The sequence below is a fragment of the Drosophila ficusphila genome, unplaced genomic scaffold (genome assembly GCF_018152265.1).
Source record: "Drosophila ficusphila isolate 14025-0441.05 unplaced genomic scaffold, ASM1815226v1 contig_791, whole genome shotgun sequence".
Classification (NCBI taxonomy): domain Eukaryota; kingdom Metazoa; phylum Arthropoda; class Insecta; order Diptera; family Drosophilidae; genus Drosophila; species Drosophila ficusphila.
In genome coordinates, this window is record NW_025064737.1 from 13,652,172 (window position 1) to 13,669,198 (window position 17,027).

The following is a 17,027-nucleotide window of genomic DNA, read 5'->3' on the forward strand; positions in this document are numbered from 1 at the left end:
GAAGGAGCAAAACAGGTAAGCAGCTTGCCACCTGCCGCCTGCCACTTGCAACCCGCACAGCGAAAAACTCATTAACAAAATTAATTTTTAAGTAGCGCTAGAATTGAGCGCCAGCCAGCCTAAGTTGCACTTGCCCCCTTAGTCTTCAAGGACGCGGGGACCAGTGGGCGTTGACATGCCACACGTTTCCCGGCTGCCGCAAACCATTCCACCTGCGGCCACCCACTTCCGGTGGCTGCAGCATTTGCCTGCAACTTGGGCAAAATTAGCAGAGCAACGTCTGCTGCGACCACCATTAAAGTTTTGCGACAACGTCGAGAGCATTTGAAGAGGCATTAAAAACAAATTAATTACAGATGTGCAGCAACAGCAGCAGCAACAAGAACCTAAATAAATAAATTATAAAATCAATAAAAGTGCAATGAGCAGCGCCAGCACGATAATGTGGCAAGGGGAAGCCAGCGGAACTAGCTTTGATTGATGCTGAAACTTTTATCGGGAAATTGCAAAAAGCAAAGAACTAATTGAGATTTTAAATGAGTGCACTTGAGCAAAAAGAAGTTAGTTATATGAGAGAAAAGGTAAAACAAACATTGTTAGTTTACTAACAAAATTAAATTTTAAACTAGGTCTCTTTAGAAAAATAAAAAAACAAAAACTAATTTTTATATTGTGTTGTTTTCGTTGTATTTGGAACCCTGATTTTATTTAAGCTGAAATGAAAGTGGCTTTCTTTTTACAGATTTTCCAAACGAAAAAGTTTCTAAAGAGCCAATATCAGATAGTTTTTATAGTTTTTCTGAGCACCCATTGATTTCATCAATTCAATATGTGCCGTATAAGTAAGTGCACCTTGTATTCTCTCAAAAACCTGATCATTCCCAGACTTCAGCGATTGATTTCGGTATCAATGCTTTGTACGTGTACTCGCATAAACAAAATGACAAACTCAATTTCACTTTTTTTTCGGGTTGCTGGTCGGAAAAGTTTGCCCATCTGAAAGCCCATACATTACAGCAATGCCATGCTTTATATAGTGCAAAATCAGTAGAAAATGGCAGACGATAAAGAAAGTTCGGGGCGGTGTGGGGCCAGCGTCAAATTGCATTTGAGGAAATAAACAGAAAGTTTTATGGTCGGCGAGTATATACACATAGATGCGTACTGTGTATATACGAGAATACGCAGGCAAAATGAGAATAAAAAGTCTGATAAAAGGCAGAGGGACATTGCTGAAAATGAAAAACAGGAGCAGGAGCTGCAGAAAACTTAGAATAGTGCGAGGGAGTTCGCCAGCGAGCGGGAAAAGGGGAAAAACCGGGGTCTGGGAAAACTTTGCGCCAACGGAATGACAACATTTTTGCAAAGCTTCATTGTTGTCATTCAGAAACTAATTTGAAAGTAACCAAAACAATTTTAAAGAAATTTCCCACCACACAGCCACGGGAAGAGAGCTAAAGGGAGCCGGATCCGGAGAAGCAGCAACGTCAGCCGGATGACAACATAAAGAACGCAAAATTTTATTAACAGCGTGCTGGACAAGAATGAAAACAACAACAGCAGCAAAAGCAAAGCGGAAATACCGACCAGCGACAATATATACACTTGTCTATAGAATTTTTAATTAAATAAAATGTTTAACATTTAAATAAGAAAACTGAAAACGAAATCTAGTAAATACTTGTATTATTATTATATGTGGATGATAATTGATATTTATTTTTTTGTACATTCTTTTCTACATTTTTTTTTTTTTTTTTGTATAAAAATTTTTAGTTTCCAAAAAAAGTTTTCCCTGTGTCACAAAGCCCCGATTTCGGTAGGGTTACTTTGACAACTTTGGCCAAGAATATTATCAGCTATGTTGCGCACTCCCAAGTTGAATATGGCCAAGTGCCGTGGGTTAACAATTGGCGTCATGACTTTGATTTGTGCATGTGTTTGTTATCCACTGACAAAAAGTAATACAATAAAACTCGAGTGACGAAGCGCTGATGTCGGGACAACCGAACAATGACACACAAATTGTGTTTTGACCGCAGTGGGAAAGGTCTTGGAAAATTTTAAGGGCAAGAAACGCTTTACGCTTGACCATTTTTAGGGCAAGTGCTAAGGGCAGAAGTGCGACTGTCAATGGAAATTGCCATCATACTAAAGTTTATTTGCTCGCACTTTCCTCTTTCGTTAAAAAAAGGAAGAGAAAAGCAGCAAATGGAAACCATGAAAAATATCCCTATTTTCCCCGCTTCTACAGCTAAGATGATCGATTGCCCTTTCGACAGATACCAAATAAGAACTCAAATCTTATTTGCTGGCGAAAACAATTTAAGGAAATCATTATTAAAGTTGAAAGTTACGTGAATTCAGATTTATATTATACTAATAAAATATATAATATGTTATACAAATAGATATCCACTTTAAGCACTTGTTGCTTCTACGCGTTATTTGGTGTTAAATTTCCCAAAAAATACTTCATGCATGTTAAAAGCAACTGCGTTTGAAATTTCAACACCATTATTATTCGGCTTCTTTGAGCGTAAATGTTCAAAAGTGTGAGCGCCACGAAAATAAAAGTTCTGCTGAATTCCCATCATTTGAGAGTGCTGCAAAGTAATTTGATTAAAAGCCTTGATGGAGGCGGTTCGAAAGAGTAGCTTGTGCGCCGGGGATTTGCATATCTGCTGACTTGGCCAGTCGACGAGGTCAGCGTTTCATTAGCCACTGAAAGCCAAGCTTGTTCATCAACAGCATCATCATATCACTTGTGGAAACTCGGAATGATCTCCTTTGAAACTTGTAGGCAATTAATTTGAACACTTTAAGCTGAAACATCGCATATCTGGGGCAAGTCATGCTCTTCCTGGAAATCTTTTCCGCAACGATAGGAGCAAACAAAAATCATATGTCAGAGATGGCAAACTAACTTACAGCTTTAGAGAATTTTAATTTCAGGTTTAATAAATTGTATATTAATATGTACATACTAAAATGTCGCAGTTTTCTTTCCTTTTTAAAGAAATTTTTTACTATATAAATTTAAACAACCTACTTAACTTTATCCAAGAAGCTAAAACTAATATAGAATATTCTTGAAAATAATTTAATTCCAGTTATATCCATCTTAAAAGTAACACAGCTCTGTGGCAAAAACCACTTGAATGGCACTCACCTGACTAACTGCAATTGTAGACCACTCAAACGATTGAACTCCATGAAAAATCGTATGGCCCACAATAGATAGGAGTCATCGTGACTGGAGGATCCGGCGTTGCGTTCCAGGACTCGACGCACCTGCCTCACCAGCGTGTTGTAAGCGGAGCGCAGCACCTCGATGCAATATTCGCGCAGGCACAATCTGCAAGAGCCAGAGAAAAGTACGAACAAAAAATGTGAGAGAATCCAAAAGCTAAAAGGCTGGAGGCGGGTGGCGGGAGGAAGAAGGCAGACATGAAAAATGGTTATACCACAATAATATTGATTGAAAGCGAACGCCCTCTATCAGTTTATATAACAAATGCGGACGCTGCAACGGCATTTGGCAGCGCTGATGCAATAAATTTCGCCTGGCCAATTTATTTGTGCAAAGCTGGCTAAAAGATGCAGCCAACCATCCACTCCCAAAACCTCCCATCCCCCATCCCCCAAATCCACAATTCCTTCGAGCGGAGAGCAATCTCTGCCAGCAGGCGAAACACAAATCCAACGCATCGATGCCGATGCGGATTAATTTATGCCAAAAAGGAGGCGAAACAGAAAAAATTGGCATGCCCCCCTTTGGCGGCTTATTGCAACATGCACTTGCGGTCGGCTAACAAATTGTTGGGGGCACGGTGCTCCGACACGTGACATTGATGAACTTTCGCCTTTACCGCCTACGTGCCTACGTGGCTACGTGGTCCTCGGACTTGGCCATCCATTCGTTTGCGGTCGGTCAGATGGGACATTCAGGACATTCGGAGTTGTCTAATCACAGGCTGTGGGGTCACCCTGGTCGCATTTGTTCTGCCCCATCAATTTATGGGCGCCTAAAGATTTGGCCAACCGCACCGGGCTAAGCATCTTGGCCCATAAACCAGACGCAGAACTGGCCGACTAACAAGCAAAAATGTTGCCAGCGCCGCTACGAAATCGCAGCGGCAAATGGCAAAAACCTTTTGAGGATTTTACTTGAAAATTGCATGCCTTGCCGGCCAGAGATCCCAAAGTCGATGCCGATGCTGGAAATGCCGATGCCGATGGCGCCGCCAAGTTCCTGCTGCAGTTTTATCTCTGCACGGGTTTTTATGCCACCAGCCACAAATTGAGAAGAAGTTCGGGTTTTTTAAGGGTGAATTACCGATGCTCTAAGGAGTGGATAAATATTAAAAAACTTTTTAAGGATTCGTAGATATTACTAGACTCAAAAAGATAATGCAACATTTAATGATCACAATAAAAAATCTAAATGTGTATCTCTTAAATTCCTCATGCATTCTAAGCATTTTAAAACCTACTTTTTGTTACTACGGAAACAATTGCCCAATAAGTAAAAATAAAGTTTTAAATAAGCGTTAGAACTCTTTTATATTTAAGTGAACCCAAAGAGGGCACCTATGCCATATACATTTATTTATATTTAAAACCCGAAATTGTTAAGAAAATAGTATAATGCATTCTGCACTACTTAGTGTATATCTTTGGGTTATCAAAAGGAAAACCAAGACCGCGGCGAATGCATTTACTGTAACTGTTCAAGAGGATCCGGATAGCGGATGGCGGAATCCCGGGCAGGTTGTTCTGCGGAAAAGGGCGCGGGGCAGATCCTTTAAGTAGTTTGTTGGTTAGCAGAGGAGCATAAAATAGCTGCACCTGGTGGCCATTAGGGGGAACGGCGACAGAGGCGCTCGGCGCCGAGATATTGTTTAGCCGGGCCAACTCATGCGGAACCCTGAGAGCGCCTGAGAGCCCCTAGCAGCCAATATCGTTTGTGCGATTCTATAAAACAGCAGGAATTACAGGCAGTTCGGAGGACCAACGGACAGGAGAGGGAAGTGCAGGGCGGAGTGAAAGGGCCAAAAGGAAATGGCTTCATTTATTATTGAATATTATTTTATACGCTCGCTCGCTCGCTTGCTTGCTTGCCTGCTTGCCTGCCTGCCAGCCAGCTCACTCGCTCCGGTCGAATCCCTCGGATACGGCTGTCCTGGCAGCGTAAAATCGAAAATCAATGGCCGGGATGTGGCCCCGCAGTCGGTGGTTGGTGGCCATAACAATTCCGATGCTAATGGCCACACCAGCAGCCCCACAATAGGCACGGCCCACAGCCAAAGTGCAAGTGGCCGCAGACAAATGGATATAGCTGCTGTGAATGCCCATGCCCATGCCGATGGCAATGGCGATAGTGACCCGATACTCACCTCACGGTGAACGCACTGCGGCGGGTCACCTGCGCCTCCTCAGCAATTTGTCGATGGGAACGCTTCTGCTGCTGCTTCTCGCGGTCAAAGTCGATCGATGAGACCCGCTCCAATGCCTGGTGGCAGATCACGTCGCGGTCCGAGACGGACTTCATGTTCCGGATGACGTATGTGCCGCCGAAGCGGGAATGACGACCCGTTGGAGGACGAGCCTGGCGGCGGGCACGCTCCCGGCGACGAGCTGCCAGCAGTTCCTGCTGATCGCGCTGCTTCTCGCTGAGACTGCGCTGCAGGGAGGCATCTGCCAGGGATTCGGCACTCTGGAATATTAATATGTTTTAGTGTTATTTTTAACCTATTTAATTGTGAAGCACCAACCTGTTCCCTGAAAAGCAGGCACACAATCTCCAGTCCGTGCAGATGAAACTGCTCCTCATCCGGCGAGGAGATGATAAAAAGCACCAGATCCAGCATTCCGGTTTGGTGCAAGGCCCAGATGACCTGATCATGCAGGCTGGCATCGTTGTCCGCCCGGCACTCGGCCTCCGGATTCGCTGGCACCTGCAGGACATTCCGCACCAGGACCAGGATGCGTTCAATCAGCAGATTCTGCTCCTCGCTGCGAATGGCAAAGGCCTAAAGGAAGGATGAAAGAATCCCATCAGAAGTCAGTGTAATAAAATGCTGCAGCAAATCCCAGTTTACGAAGAAAGGAAGCTGGCTTGGATGAGCCGAAACCTTTACACCCTTCCAGTATATATTCTATATAGGCTATACAACATCATAGCTATTACCATATTTCTATTAACTTGCATTTGTAGATGGTGGTACTATTCAGATGTAATTCTTGATCAAGAAACTAAATACTTTATGGAGTCTGAGGTATCTCCTTCACAGCGTTACAAACCTCTGACTGAAATTATAATATCCTCAGCAAGGGCATAAAAATGTAAGCGGCAAATCCCGCGAGTCAAGTTAAAATAATCAAATGAAATTAAATTAAATTAAATTGCAAATTTATGTAGCTCGACTGTAAAACGGAAGCCCCGACTCAAGACCAAGACAAGCGATGGGACCACAACAAAGTCAAGTTGAAATCAATTTGGGCAGGGTGTGTGGGTGTGGGTGTCAAGGGGAAGTGCCTGGGTGGCCATGGGGTGGCAAAAAATGTGGGTAGTTGTAGATGGAATGGATGGTGTGCGTTGGTTAGGGTTCCATGGGCGCAGCAGGACATTACAGTTGCTGCTGTGAGCTTAAAAATAAATACAACTAATGCGGCTTTTGTGCCTACAAGCCAGCTGTGACTCCTCCGCCCGGACATGGACACCCATGCACACCCATGGCCACCCATGTGCCAGGAGCCCCGGCCACCAGACCTCAGGACCCCGAGAGCCCATCTCAAAGGCAAAGTTAATAATGACTTCCGTTTTTGGTTTCCCTACGCAACAACAACAACAGCAACAACCAGAAAACCAAAACAACAACACCGAGGGCCAGGGGCTGGCGGCTCATTCAAAACTGAAAGCTTTCCTTCGGAGAAAGTTGGAAAGGGGAGCGAAGGGCAGAAGGCAGGAGGTTCTCCCTCTCCAGCCTGTCCACTTGGCTGCTCGCCGCGCATACATCAAAGCGTGTAAGTCGGCGCGACGCGAATACAGAAGTAAACCATAAAAAGTCAGCAGCAACAATACACTCAAGAAAATCTGAGCCACTAATTACAGAAATTAAGTAAGATAACACAAGAATTACAGAATCAATGTCAAACAATTTGAAGCAAATATTGTGAATATTGAATATTGTTCTCTTTCTTTTAAGTTAATTTTTTAATTACACATTTGCTGATAAAAAATGTAAAATGCTTTCATAAACATCTTTTGCGTCCATTTTTGTAAATCAGTAATTAAAAATCTTGTTTAATTCACAAAAAATAAATCACGAGAATACAAATTTTAAATCACCTATGTATGTATGTAGTCCTAATATACGACTAAAAATAATCAAGTTTTCCAAAAAGTTAAGCAAATAAATAATTCACAACCATAGATGGGAGATTGTTTATTTTTGCGTGCATTAACAAGGAGGAGGGCAGATCCGCTGGAGGCAACAGCGGAAAAATCCTCGTGCACATTCATTATCAACGACAACAGCCACACAGCAACAAGAACAAATAGACAGCGACCATATAGAAATTCGCCTGCATTTAACCTAACAAAAAACAGAAAAAGCGAGGAAAACCGAGGAAAGCGGCACAAATAAAAGGAAAAGCGCTCCCTAAAAAATGGAAATGTAAAGAAATCCTCGGGCGACTCTTTGGCAACGCAGCGCCATGAAAATCCTTTGGAATTGCTCCCCGGAGTGTTATGAATGTCGATTCAATCGGCTTTAAATGAATTTATTTCCTTGTGTTAGACGATGGGTTGCGGGGACTAGGAACTTTGGCAAATGGGCTCGCTCTCTCATCTTTGGGATTTACGTTCTTACTTTCCAGTTACCAGGACTTAACTTATGATAATTGCTGGGAACATCTAGCACCAACTAGATTCGAATTGGTCTTTCGAAAATAGTCGAAGCCTAAACTAACAAACAACTTTGCCGTTCAACGTAAATTTTCAATTACAAATTTATGGCAATCGACCCGAAGCTCATCCATAAATTGCACACAAAAATCAAGAGACTCTCTCTTTTTATTTGAAATTTGTTGGGTGCCCGCAGCTTATTTTGGGATTTTCTAACCATCCGTTCTAATTCAATGCCGCTGGGACAAATATCTATCTCTGTTCCTTTATACCCTTGCATTTATTTATTTTTCTTCAAATTGTGTATGTAAATCGACATTTTAAATCTTTTTACTTTTACTAGTAAATGTTATAATTGAAACCAAAATCAGAGATACAACTTTTATTTAAATATAAATTTATCTTGGAAATAAGAACACCAACAAGATTAATTTTTCGACAAACAAGTAATTGATTTCATCTAAAAGTTTAAATATTTATGCGTATTTGCGTATTCAATTTACTAGTGCAATCGTATGTCACCTGAAAAGAGTATTTTGTATTTGTGCCTTGATGAACAAATTGTGTTCTTTAATCTAGCAACTAGCAATTGAAAACATTTGAAAACAGGCAGACTGCTGCCTACACACACTCCCACTCCCATCGATCGACAATGATTGTTGCGGGGTTTTTGCGTTTGTGGTTTCAACAATGTCTCGACCCACCGATGTTGGTTCAATTCAATTCAATTCGGTTTGTTACAGCTTTTTTGCAGCATGTTGCCGACACGACTCTGTGGATTCGTCTAGGCCAGAATGAAATTCCTGGGCCTAAACTGTGACGCGTTTGATTTGAAGGTGCCTTGTCGTCAGTCGAACCACAGTAAAACCTCCCCAACCACCAACTGTTCGTGGGTGTTTATTAAATTGACTTATTGCAGCTTTATCCCGCGCTGAGTGTCGAGCAAGTGAACAAAACTCTTTAGAGACTTGATTTTATATTGTGAGATATTTTAAATTAAATTCCATCTCTTGAATTGGGCGAAGTCAAAGGAAGAGGACTACACTTTAGCAACTCAACTTGTGGGGGAATAAAAGAAAAAAGGGTGCAGCGAACAAATAAAGAAGATAAAAGCGAGTAGATATGAAGTTCAAATTAGTTATGAACCCACAAAGGAGACGGGCTCAGTCATAAAGCCAAACTGGCCAAAACAAACTTGAAGCGGGGTTGAGCAATGTGAAAAGCATTTTCCCTCCCAACGAAAACTTGACTTCTGGCAGCTGCAAGGGCCATTAAAAGTTTTGCGTACCCGGTTGCCCATTAATACATAGATTATAAAGATTACAGGAATAGTTACGCAAATGCCCCAACGATAATTGCCTGGGCTTTAGAACAGGAGCCCAACCCACCAGGGTGGTTCAATTTATGAGGTGGGAATAAAAATGGAATGGGATAGAAAATAAGCTAATGATAATTCCAATGAGTTATAAACGTTAGTTTGAGAAGAAAATAAATCCCCTTAAATAACTTGTTTCTTTAAACATATAAAGACCAAAAAGGCAAAGCTCAATAGCTTTTAAAAAAAAATGTTGAAAATTATGATATAACGAAAAATATTATAATATTTAATAACAGGCATTAAAATGTTTTGGCTTTCAGATTTGGACCTGCATCTGGTGGCTTGTAACAACATATATTTAGTGATCCACCCTAGTGAAGGCCAATTAGTCACTAATCTGAAGCCGACGGTGTATAAAGTCTCTATTCAAAATCATTTGATAAAACAGCAAAGCACGAAATCATCGTTAAACGAATCTTGAATTTAGATGACGTCCACAGCGGTATAAAAAACATACAAAGCTCATCAGCCAGCTAGAAGCCACTTTGGTACATGGCGAATAGGAACAGCAGAATAACAAAGGTCATGGCCCGCTGGTGGAGCGAGTGGTCCATGTAGGTGCGTCGCACGGAACGCCGGGACATCTGGCGGAGCATCTGGGGCGGCAGAGGTTTAATCCTGGGCATTGGTTCCGGCGGGTAATCGATGAAGCCGCGCAAAAACATGCCCGCCTCGGGCAAGATGGCCAACTCCCGCACACAATCGCTACTCTTGAGCATTCTGCGACGATGATCCTCAAGGCTCTTGCAAGAATTCTTGCGCTCCTGGTTGCGCGATTGACTTATGGTGATGAGGGTGTTCTCCCCGATCCGCGATTGGCAATAGGGACACTTGGCCCGCGATCCCTTAGTTCGGATCCAGTTACGAATGCACTTGGCGCAGAAGAGGTGGCCACAGAAGCTTACCCTCGGAGTGCGGGCAGTGAGCATGCACACCAAGCAGGTGAAGTAGTTGGACTGATCCTTGTCTTCGTCGCCACTTTCTTCGCTGCTATCATCCTTTTGATTCGATTTGTCTGCCACGCAAACGGTATGAACTTGTGCCATTTTGTTCTTAATTTCTAGTCACAGACTGAGGTGGGATTTTTTTATATATCCTACTGTAAACTTACAATTTCCAACGCCTGCTTGAGCTTCTCGAACAGTGATGTCCAGATTTTGTCACGGGCAAAGGCTGCTTTGTAGCCCTGAAGGATGTCGATGAGCTCCATGAACACCTTCCTGCCGTGGTTGTCCTTGGGAGGGCCGTCCCTGTAAAGCAGCAGGGTGGGATTGGTCAGGATAACCAGCAGGCGAATCAACAGGTCAGATAGTTCCTCATGGTGCACATAATCCGGCAGCATGTAAACCAAATCTGTTTGGAGCACTTTTGATCGCCCCAAATGGCGGCGATACTCATGGTTGTCCAGATCACGACGGAGAATCCAAATCAAGTGCTGGAATACCAGTATTATGTTAGGTTTAAAGTAGCTTGTTGAATAAATAAACGAAATGTGTACCTTAAGACTTTCGGCGGCATCGGGTTCCGCCTGGTATTTTTGGCCATCACTGTAGCCCAAGGCCGCGCATGTGGCATCAATGTCCGCCAGCAGAATAGACATTTTAAAGTACACTAATCACTTCTTATCAGAACTTTTTAAACTATTTATAAAATTGGCGACATAAACAAAACAAAATTTCACAATGATGTTTGGATGAAAAGCGCGCGAACTTAATCAGCTGATTGCTCCAGCTGAGCGATCGGTTATCGGTTTAGCACAAACTCAAACCTTTTTAGCAAAGACACCAAGCGATGACAATGTATCGATCACTTTTGTTTCAAGCAAACACACCAACCGCTCATTTAGTTATCTTATTTAAATGCATATTCCAGTTTTAATGTTACTGGTTGGCTACCTATAAAAGTTAAAAATAGTACTGCTTTTGTTATTCCTATGTATTTGCGCATGGAAATAAATTCCAAGCTAAATTTTATGACCACACTTTTAACATATAATCAGAAAACCAATATTTAATGCAACCTACTCCTGTATTTACGTATTCTCTTCTTTAATATTTTCCTTGCGCAAATAATCCATGTGTGCATTTGCATAAAACTCTTGTGCAATGCGAGCGTTCATTCGTTTTCCATTTTAAATCGATTTAAATCGACATTATTTGCTTGCATAAGTTTGCCCCACCCACGAAGAGCAATTTATTTTGGGAGGAGCCGGCGATAAGATCCCCCAAGAAGGCAAAAGGAAAGCGCCTTTTGTGTGTGCTTGTCTCCCAGTGCGGTAAATCTAAATCTTTTCACCATTTTCATTAGTCATTGGAGCAGGAAATTGCCGAGGCCAAGCCATGTGAATCATGCAAATAGCCCTGGTCAGGATTGGTCAGGATGCAGATGCTCTAATCACCCGGACACATTAAAAACCAAAGGCAAAAGAAAATGGCGAAATTAAAAGCAAACATCGGGGCTGCCGACCAGGATATATTTACCTATGATATGAACAAATACGCCTGGCCAACTTTTCCCAGGAAGGATGGTGAACTTGGGCGCCACTACCTGCTCGCCCTGCAGCGATTCACTTGCTCGCTCTTTCGCCTGCTCCTCAGTGCTCTCCTTTCTCCGCTGTCATTTCCCTCGACCGAAGAAGTTGAATTTAATTAACTAAGTAAATGCCCAGACATGGGCCCGGTCTGCTTATTTATCAAACTTCTCAGCAGGACGATGATGGGCAACTACTGCACAGGGAGAAAAACTGTACTTTTTGTCTGTGAAAATCCCATAAGTTGTCTCAGGATAAGTCCAAAAAAGTCAAATTACATAGGGGAAGGTGGGGAATCGTGGGCCACGTTTATATTTTGTTAAATATCTTAACAAATAAAATTTTTTTCCCAAAATTGTAATATGGTATGTTATTCTACATTAAATTAGGTAACTTTTGACTATTACACTTTCTTACAATTCTTTTGTTTTTTCCGACTTTTCGTGGCTTTAAAAAAAATGGTGTTTTGGCGATTTTCAAAAATGGTGGGGAATCGTGGGCCACCCCCGTATTTGAATGAAAATCAAACAATTATGATGCAAAACTTTATTCAATTAGTAGAAATGACAAGTACAGTTATTTTAATCGAGAAAATGGAGAAGGATTATGCACAATCAATCTGATACGCAATTTGGGCACGTAAATGTGTTGGCGGAGGTAGCACATTTTGCATGGACATCTCGACCACATTCCATGCATGCAACTGAATTGTTCTTGGTCAATTTCTTTGGCATTGACTCCAAACAAAGTATGCAGAAGTCAACAAACATCATAAACACAACATACCAATGTGATTGATAACAAAAAATTTAAAAACACGGGTGGCCCACGATTCCCCACCAAAAGTGGCTCACGATTCCCCACAAGCTACTTTTTGCAAAATAACGGCGTGTAATTGACTTGTTTAAGTGTCATGCAAAATTACTTTTGTATGTTGAAAAGGAAAGGTCTAACGATAATGTGAAACATATTTACCTGTGTTTTGTCGTAGCCTTTCGTCCAAAAATGATGGAAATAAAACACACAAAAAAAGTGTTGCCGATACTTTTTTTGGGCAAGTATTGTGCAAAGCGAATAAAACGCGTGCGTTTGTCAACAACCAATGTAAAAATGATTTCAGGTTAAAAGAAAACGATGACAGGTGCATTTCACTATTTATCTCAAAATACTGCCGAAAGGTGGCGGTGGCTCACGTTTCCCCATGGCCCAAGATTCCCCACTTTCCCCTACCAAAAAAAAAAAAAAAAAAACATTTTTTATTAAATATTTATTTTTGTTATTTAGAAAGTTTTGTAAAATATAATATTTTAAATAAAAATTTTAATTTATTACGCTATAGATTTGATTTCAATCAAAAATTTTAAAAAGTAAATTTGCATTTTAAATTTAAATTTCAAATAGAACAACGAAATTAAATGGTGGGTAGGCATACAATTAAAGCAAGAACACTTTTGGTAATTTTTTCGAAATTATATTATCGAATTCCGCTGTGTAAGACTTGTTCAACTACAACAACTTGCTGACCAAATAAGCAGAGCACGTCAAAGCGGCCAAGTTGGCAAGAGTGCTCGGGGGACCGACTCGAGTTGAGTCGACTCGGTGACTGAATGACTGACTGACAGACTGGGCGAAGGACACTATGCAAACCTGATTATAATGTGTCAAATCCATTATGTGCTGTCAGGCTTTTAGGCACAAAAAGCGCCTCCCCTTCCCCCTAATGATTTTCGGGGGTCGGCGAACGGAGCTCACAACTTTTGAGACAACTTTGGCCCCGTCAGGTTTTGCCGGCCAGACAAAGTTAATTATAATTCTGGGCCTCAGCTAAGCTGTCGAGTGCCGCAGGCCCAATTAAATGCATCGCCACAGTGCACACAATCGATTGTCAGCACAGTCGAACTCCTGCAGCTCGAATTACATGTCGGTTTCATCCCATACCGGAATTTGCCCGATTCTCAATTTAATTTCAATATGGTTTAAAATGGTTTTGCTCACAGGTGTTAAAACCTTTGTCTCTAATTTATTGAGACTTTATTGGCGTGACAATTTTAAGAAATTATCAAGTAAATCAGATACTTAGAAAAATATTTAATGCTTTTTTGATAAAATGCATAAATATGTTTCATGTTTATTTCATTTCTCTTCTGTGAAAAATTTAAATCGTTCTCACAACAACGTAATAATATTAATTTTTTAAAAATAAATAATAAAAACAAACTTTAAATTTGCTTTTCGGGTGGAGGCACTTCAGTTTCATTGTGGCGTCGATTTTTGACAAACTGTCCGTTGAACTGAAAATCGAAGGGATATACGGCCATATGTTTCCAAGTATGGGGAATTGGTGGATGTGCTTGGTAGATCCAGAAACAGCAGTAGTTCTCAATCATTTTGCCCGTGGCGTTATTTTCATCAGCAGTCACAACTCGGGTTTCTCGAGTCCTTCCTGCAATGCGTCTGGGCAGAACAGGACCCAAATTTTCATGCAGTGTAGTCACTTCCTCAGGGATTTCGAAGTCATCCGGGCCCTCCAGCGGATGTGTGATGTCCGGCAAAATAAGCAAAGGCACTAAAACTAATTAACTTCAATTTGGTGTTTAATTGAATCGATTGATTACCTTCTTGCTTACCAAATACAATTATCTGTCTCTTCATATCGAGAATGTTTTCAGAGTGAAGTTTGTGTTGTAAAAAATATATGAAGGTGGAACCAAAAAGCATAACGATTTGGTGGTTTAAGCGTAAAATTACAATTATTTTAATTGACACACCTCAACTTTTTTATCTTCCCTACTTTTGACTGTTCATTTCGATTTTAGTACTTTGCTAAATCTGAAAATCGCAACGTTTTAAAGCTGTTGTTTTGGTCAGCCAAGTCGGGAAAAGAACAAAAATCTGTGGAAACCAGTGGGTCCATTCTGTTTTCCCAAAAACAGTTCACTTCAGGACCTAATTCCCGCGATCGACGTCGCCACATGGAGCTGCTCGTTAGTGGCACCCATTTTGCTCCGGGTGAGCCATTGTGAGTGCCCAGCCAGGCTGGGCAAACAAAGTCCGGCCGGAATAGGGAGCTCGGATGCCCAACTGCAGCCTAAAGCCAACTAAGAGTGCAGCGGAATAACAGCATCTGACAGATGTCAGCTGCCATGTTGGCTTTGCAGCTTGTGGCCGCCATTTTGCCAGCATTTGGGCCACCTCACAACTGAACGCTTCTGTTGGCTCCTGCATCCTGTTTTCAGTGATGGTAAATCCTGGTTAGTTCGCTTTAGGTATATTTGTATATCATTTAGCCATATTTAGATTACATTTTGGTTTAAATAGTTGTATAAACTTTTATTTGGTTTGAATACACATTATGCAAGTTACTTATTTAAACAAGTTGGATAGCAGTTTCTGTATTTGCTTAACATTTTATTTTATAAATGGTTTTACCTTTTATATAGTATACTTTACCATCACTGACTGTCCCTTTTCGCGGCCGAATTCAATTGTTTGCAGAGCCTTCATCTTGCATTCTGATTGCGTGGCTTAATTGCATAGCAGCCGCGAACTGGGCCAGATTTGGTTTTGGTCTTGTATTTGGCCGAAAGGTGAAAGCGAAAGCTGAGTGCACTTCCAAAGAACCGCAGCCAGGACGAAATGAAATTACCGCCAGGCCACAAGGAAAACACAGCCGAGCTGCGTGCGGCTTCTCTTTTCTCCTTTCGCCCAATCTTTTTTTCCACATTCACTCGAAACAAAGCAACTGGCAAGGAAAACAAAAAAAAGAACTCGGAACAAAGCGGAGAAAACAATTTTCAAACAAATAAAACTCACACCTGAGACTGGGGACCCCACAAGTGTTCTGGTCAGCCAGTTTGGGTTTGGGATTCGTAGGTTTGGGGTTCGGGGATTGAGGTTCGGGGTTCGAGGGTCTCACAGCGGTTGCCCCGGGCGAAAATGAATTGTTGTAAATCAATTTGTAGCAGACCGGCACAACAACAATGCGCAATTACATGGGCATTTTTCAATCTGAATGACGGAAAAATAAGAGTGCTCTAGCCATTTGCTCTGATGGCCTACGATTTGTTCGAAAAGTATTTGCAAAAAAAAAAGTTTACCAATCATTTTCAAGCATACTTTTTGGGGCTGGACTGGAAAATATCTAATTATTGCCTATAATAGATGTAATTGTTCCGAAAATAACATTATATATTTATATTTGCTTCTCAAATTATTACCATACCATAAATGTATATATTAAACAATGAAGTGAACATGTGGAAACAATATACCTTTTCCCCTAAATGTAGGGCATTCGGATAGACTGCATTTGAACCACAGAAGTGTCACGAGATGAAAGCGAAAGTGCTGCAACCCTAGTCTATATATATATATATATATATATATATAGAAGTTGGACCCACCCTTCAGTCCGAAAGCTAGCTATCGTTCCCCAACCACTGGAAACAAATCAAAGGGAAATTGTAAACGACAAGTTAATCTCGCTTGAAGTATAACCGGAAGCCATTTTATGACCCAGTGGACAAAGGGAATATGTGGCGCTGCATCCCCAGCACATTTGCACCGATCCCCGCTTAAGTCGAGGCATTTATTCTGCACATTTGGCTGGATGTGCTGCAAAATGAATTAAAGTTCAATAAAATGCGGAGCTCCTCTCGTTTGCGAGGAAAAAGGAAAAGTTTCCTTTTTCGCCTTGGCTGCGGCTTGTAAGCGTCTTTATCTGCCGATGGCCTTTGTTTCTCGGGTACGCTTTTCTTTTTGCTTTCCTTTGCCTTTCCCTTTTTCTTTTTCTGCTGCTGCTTTTTCCGTTGCCCCCGTTGTTGTGGCAGCGTTTTTCATGATGTTTGCACATTCGGTCCATGTGTACCGCCCGATTTTGAGTTACAAAGCCAAAATCTCAGCAATCTGAGGGGCCGGCAACGAAAAAGCTGAAATACCTTTTGCATGCTTCATTGGCGTTGCCTTTCTGCTGAGTGAACATCAAATGGGATTTGTCTGTTGGGCTCCAACCGCCGGACATATGTATTGGTGCCGCCCGTATCTGTGTATCGCTGTGTGGGTGTATCCGTATCTGTGTGTGGCTTCCTGTTGCGTAACAGTTCAATGGTGTGTTAAGCACACCCACGGAACCAAATTGATAGATGGATGTTTATGTGCCAACAGGCGCACATTCGCATCCCCCATAACGTGGCCCATAAAAATAGCCC

The 17,027-nt window shown here is 41.6% G+C and overlaps 3 protein-coding genes across 4 annotated transcripts in view; all 3 read right to left on the reverse strand.

Annotated features, from left to right (window-relative positions):
• The window catches only part of LOC108087208 (protein timeless homolog), a 73,480-nt gene extending 62,465 nt beyond the window's left edge, over positions 1–11,015 (reverse strand). The window contains exons 1-5 of the mRNA XM_017184473.2: positions 10,789–11,015; positions 10,402–10,725; positions 5,778–6,035; positions 5,400–5,719; positions 3,173–3,358 (exon numbers count right to left, since the gene is read on the reverse strand). Coding sequence (XP_017039962.1) covers positions 3,173–3,358; positions 5,400–5,719; positions 5,778–6,035; positions 10,402–10,725; positions 10,789–10,890 — 1,190 coding nt within the window. The 5' untranslated portion in view covers positions 10,891–11,015. The remainder of the gene's footprint in view (positions 1–3,172; positions 3,359–5,399; positions 5,720–5,777; positions 6,036–10,401; positions 10,726–10,788) is intronic.
• Positions 9,488–10,395, reverse strand: LOC108087210 (RING finger protein 151). The gene has a single exon (XM_017184477.2). It carries the CDS (start codon positions 10,334–10,336, stop codon positions 9,764–9,766), a length of 573 nt encoding a protein of 190 aa, XP_017039966.1. The 5' UTR covers positions 10,337–10,395; the 3' UTR covers positions 9,488–9,763.
• Positions 11,016–13,977: 2,962 nt separating the features above from the next.
• On the reverse strand, positions 13,978–14,482 carry LOC108087112. Of its 2 annotated transcripts, none has more exons than XM_017184295.2 (2): positions 14,448–14,482; positions 13,978–14,386 (listed from the first exon to the last, which is right to left on the reverse strand). In XM_017184295.2, exons 1-2 carry the CDS (start codon positions 14,470–14,472, stop codon positions 14,040–14,042), a joined length of 372 nt encoding a protein of 123 aa, XP_017039784.1. In that variant the 5' UTR covers positions 14,473–14,482; the 3' UTR covers positions 13,978–14,039. The 2 variants fall into 2 exon arrangements, with proteins under 2 accessions (XP_017039784.1, XP_017039783.1); XM_017184294.2 differs by having other exon boundaries at positions 13,981–14,392; positions 14,448–14,481.
• Between the last annotated feature and the right edge of the window lie 2,545 nt (positions 14,483–17,027).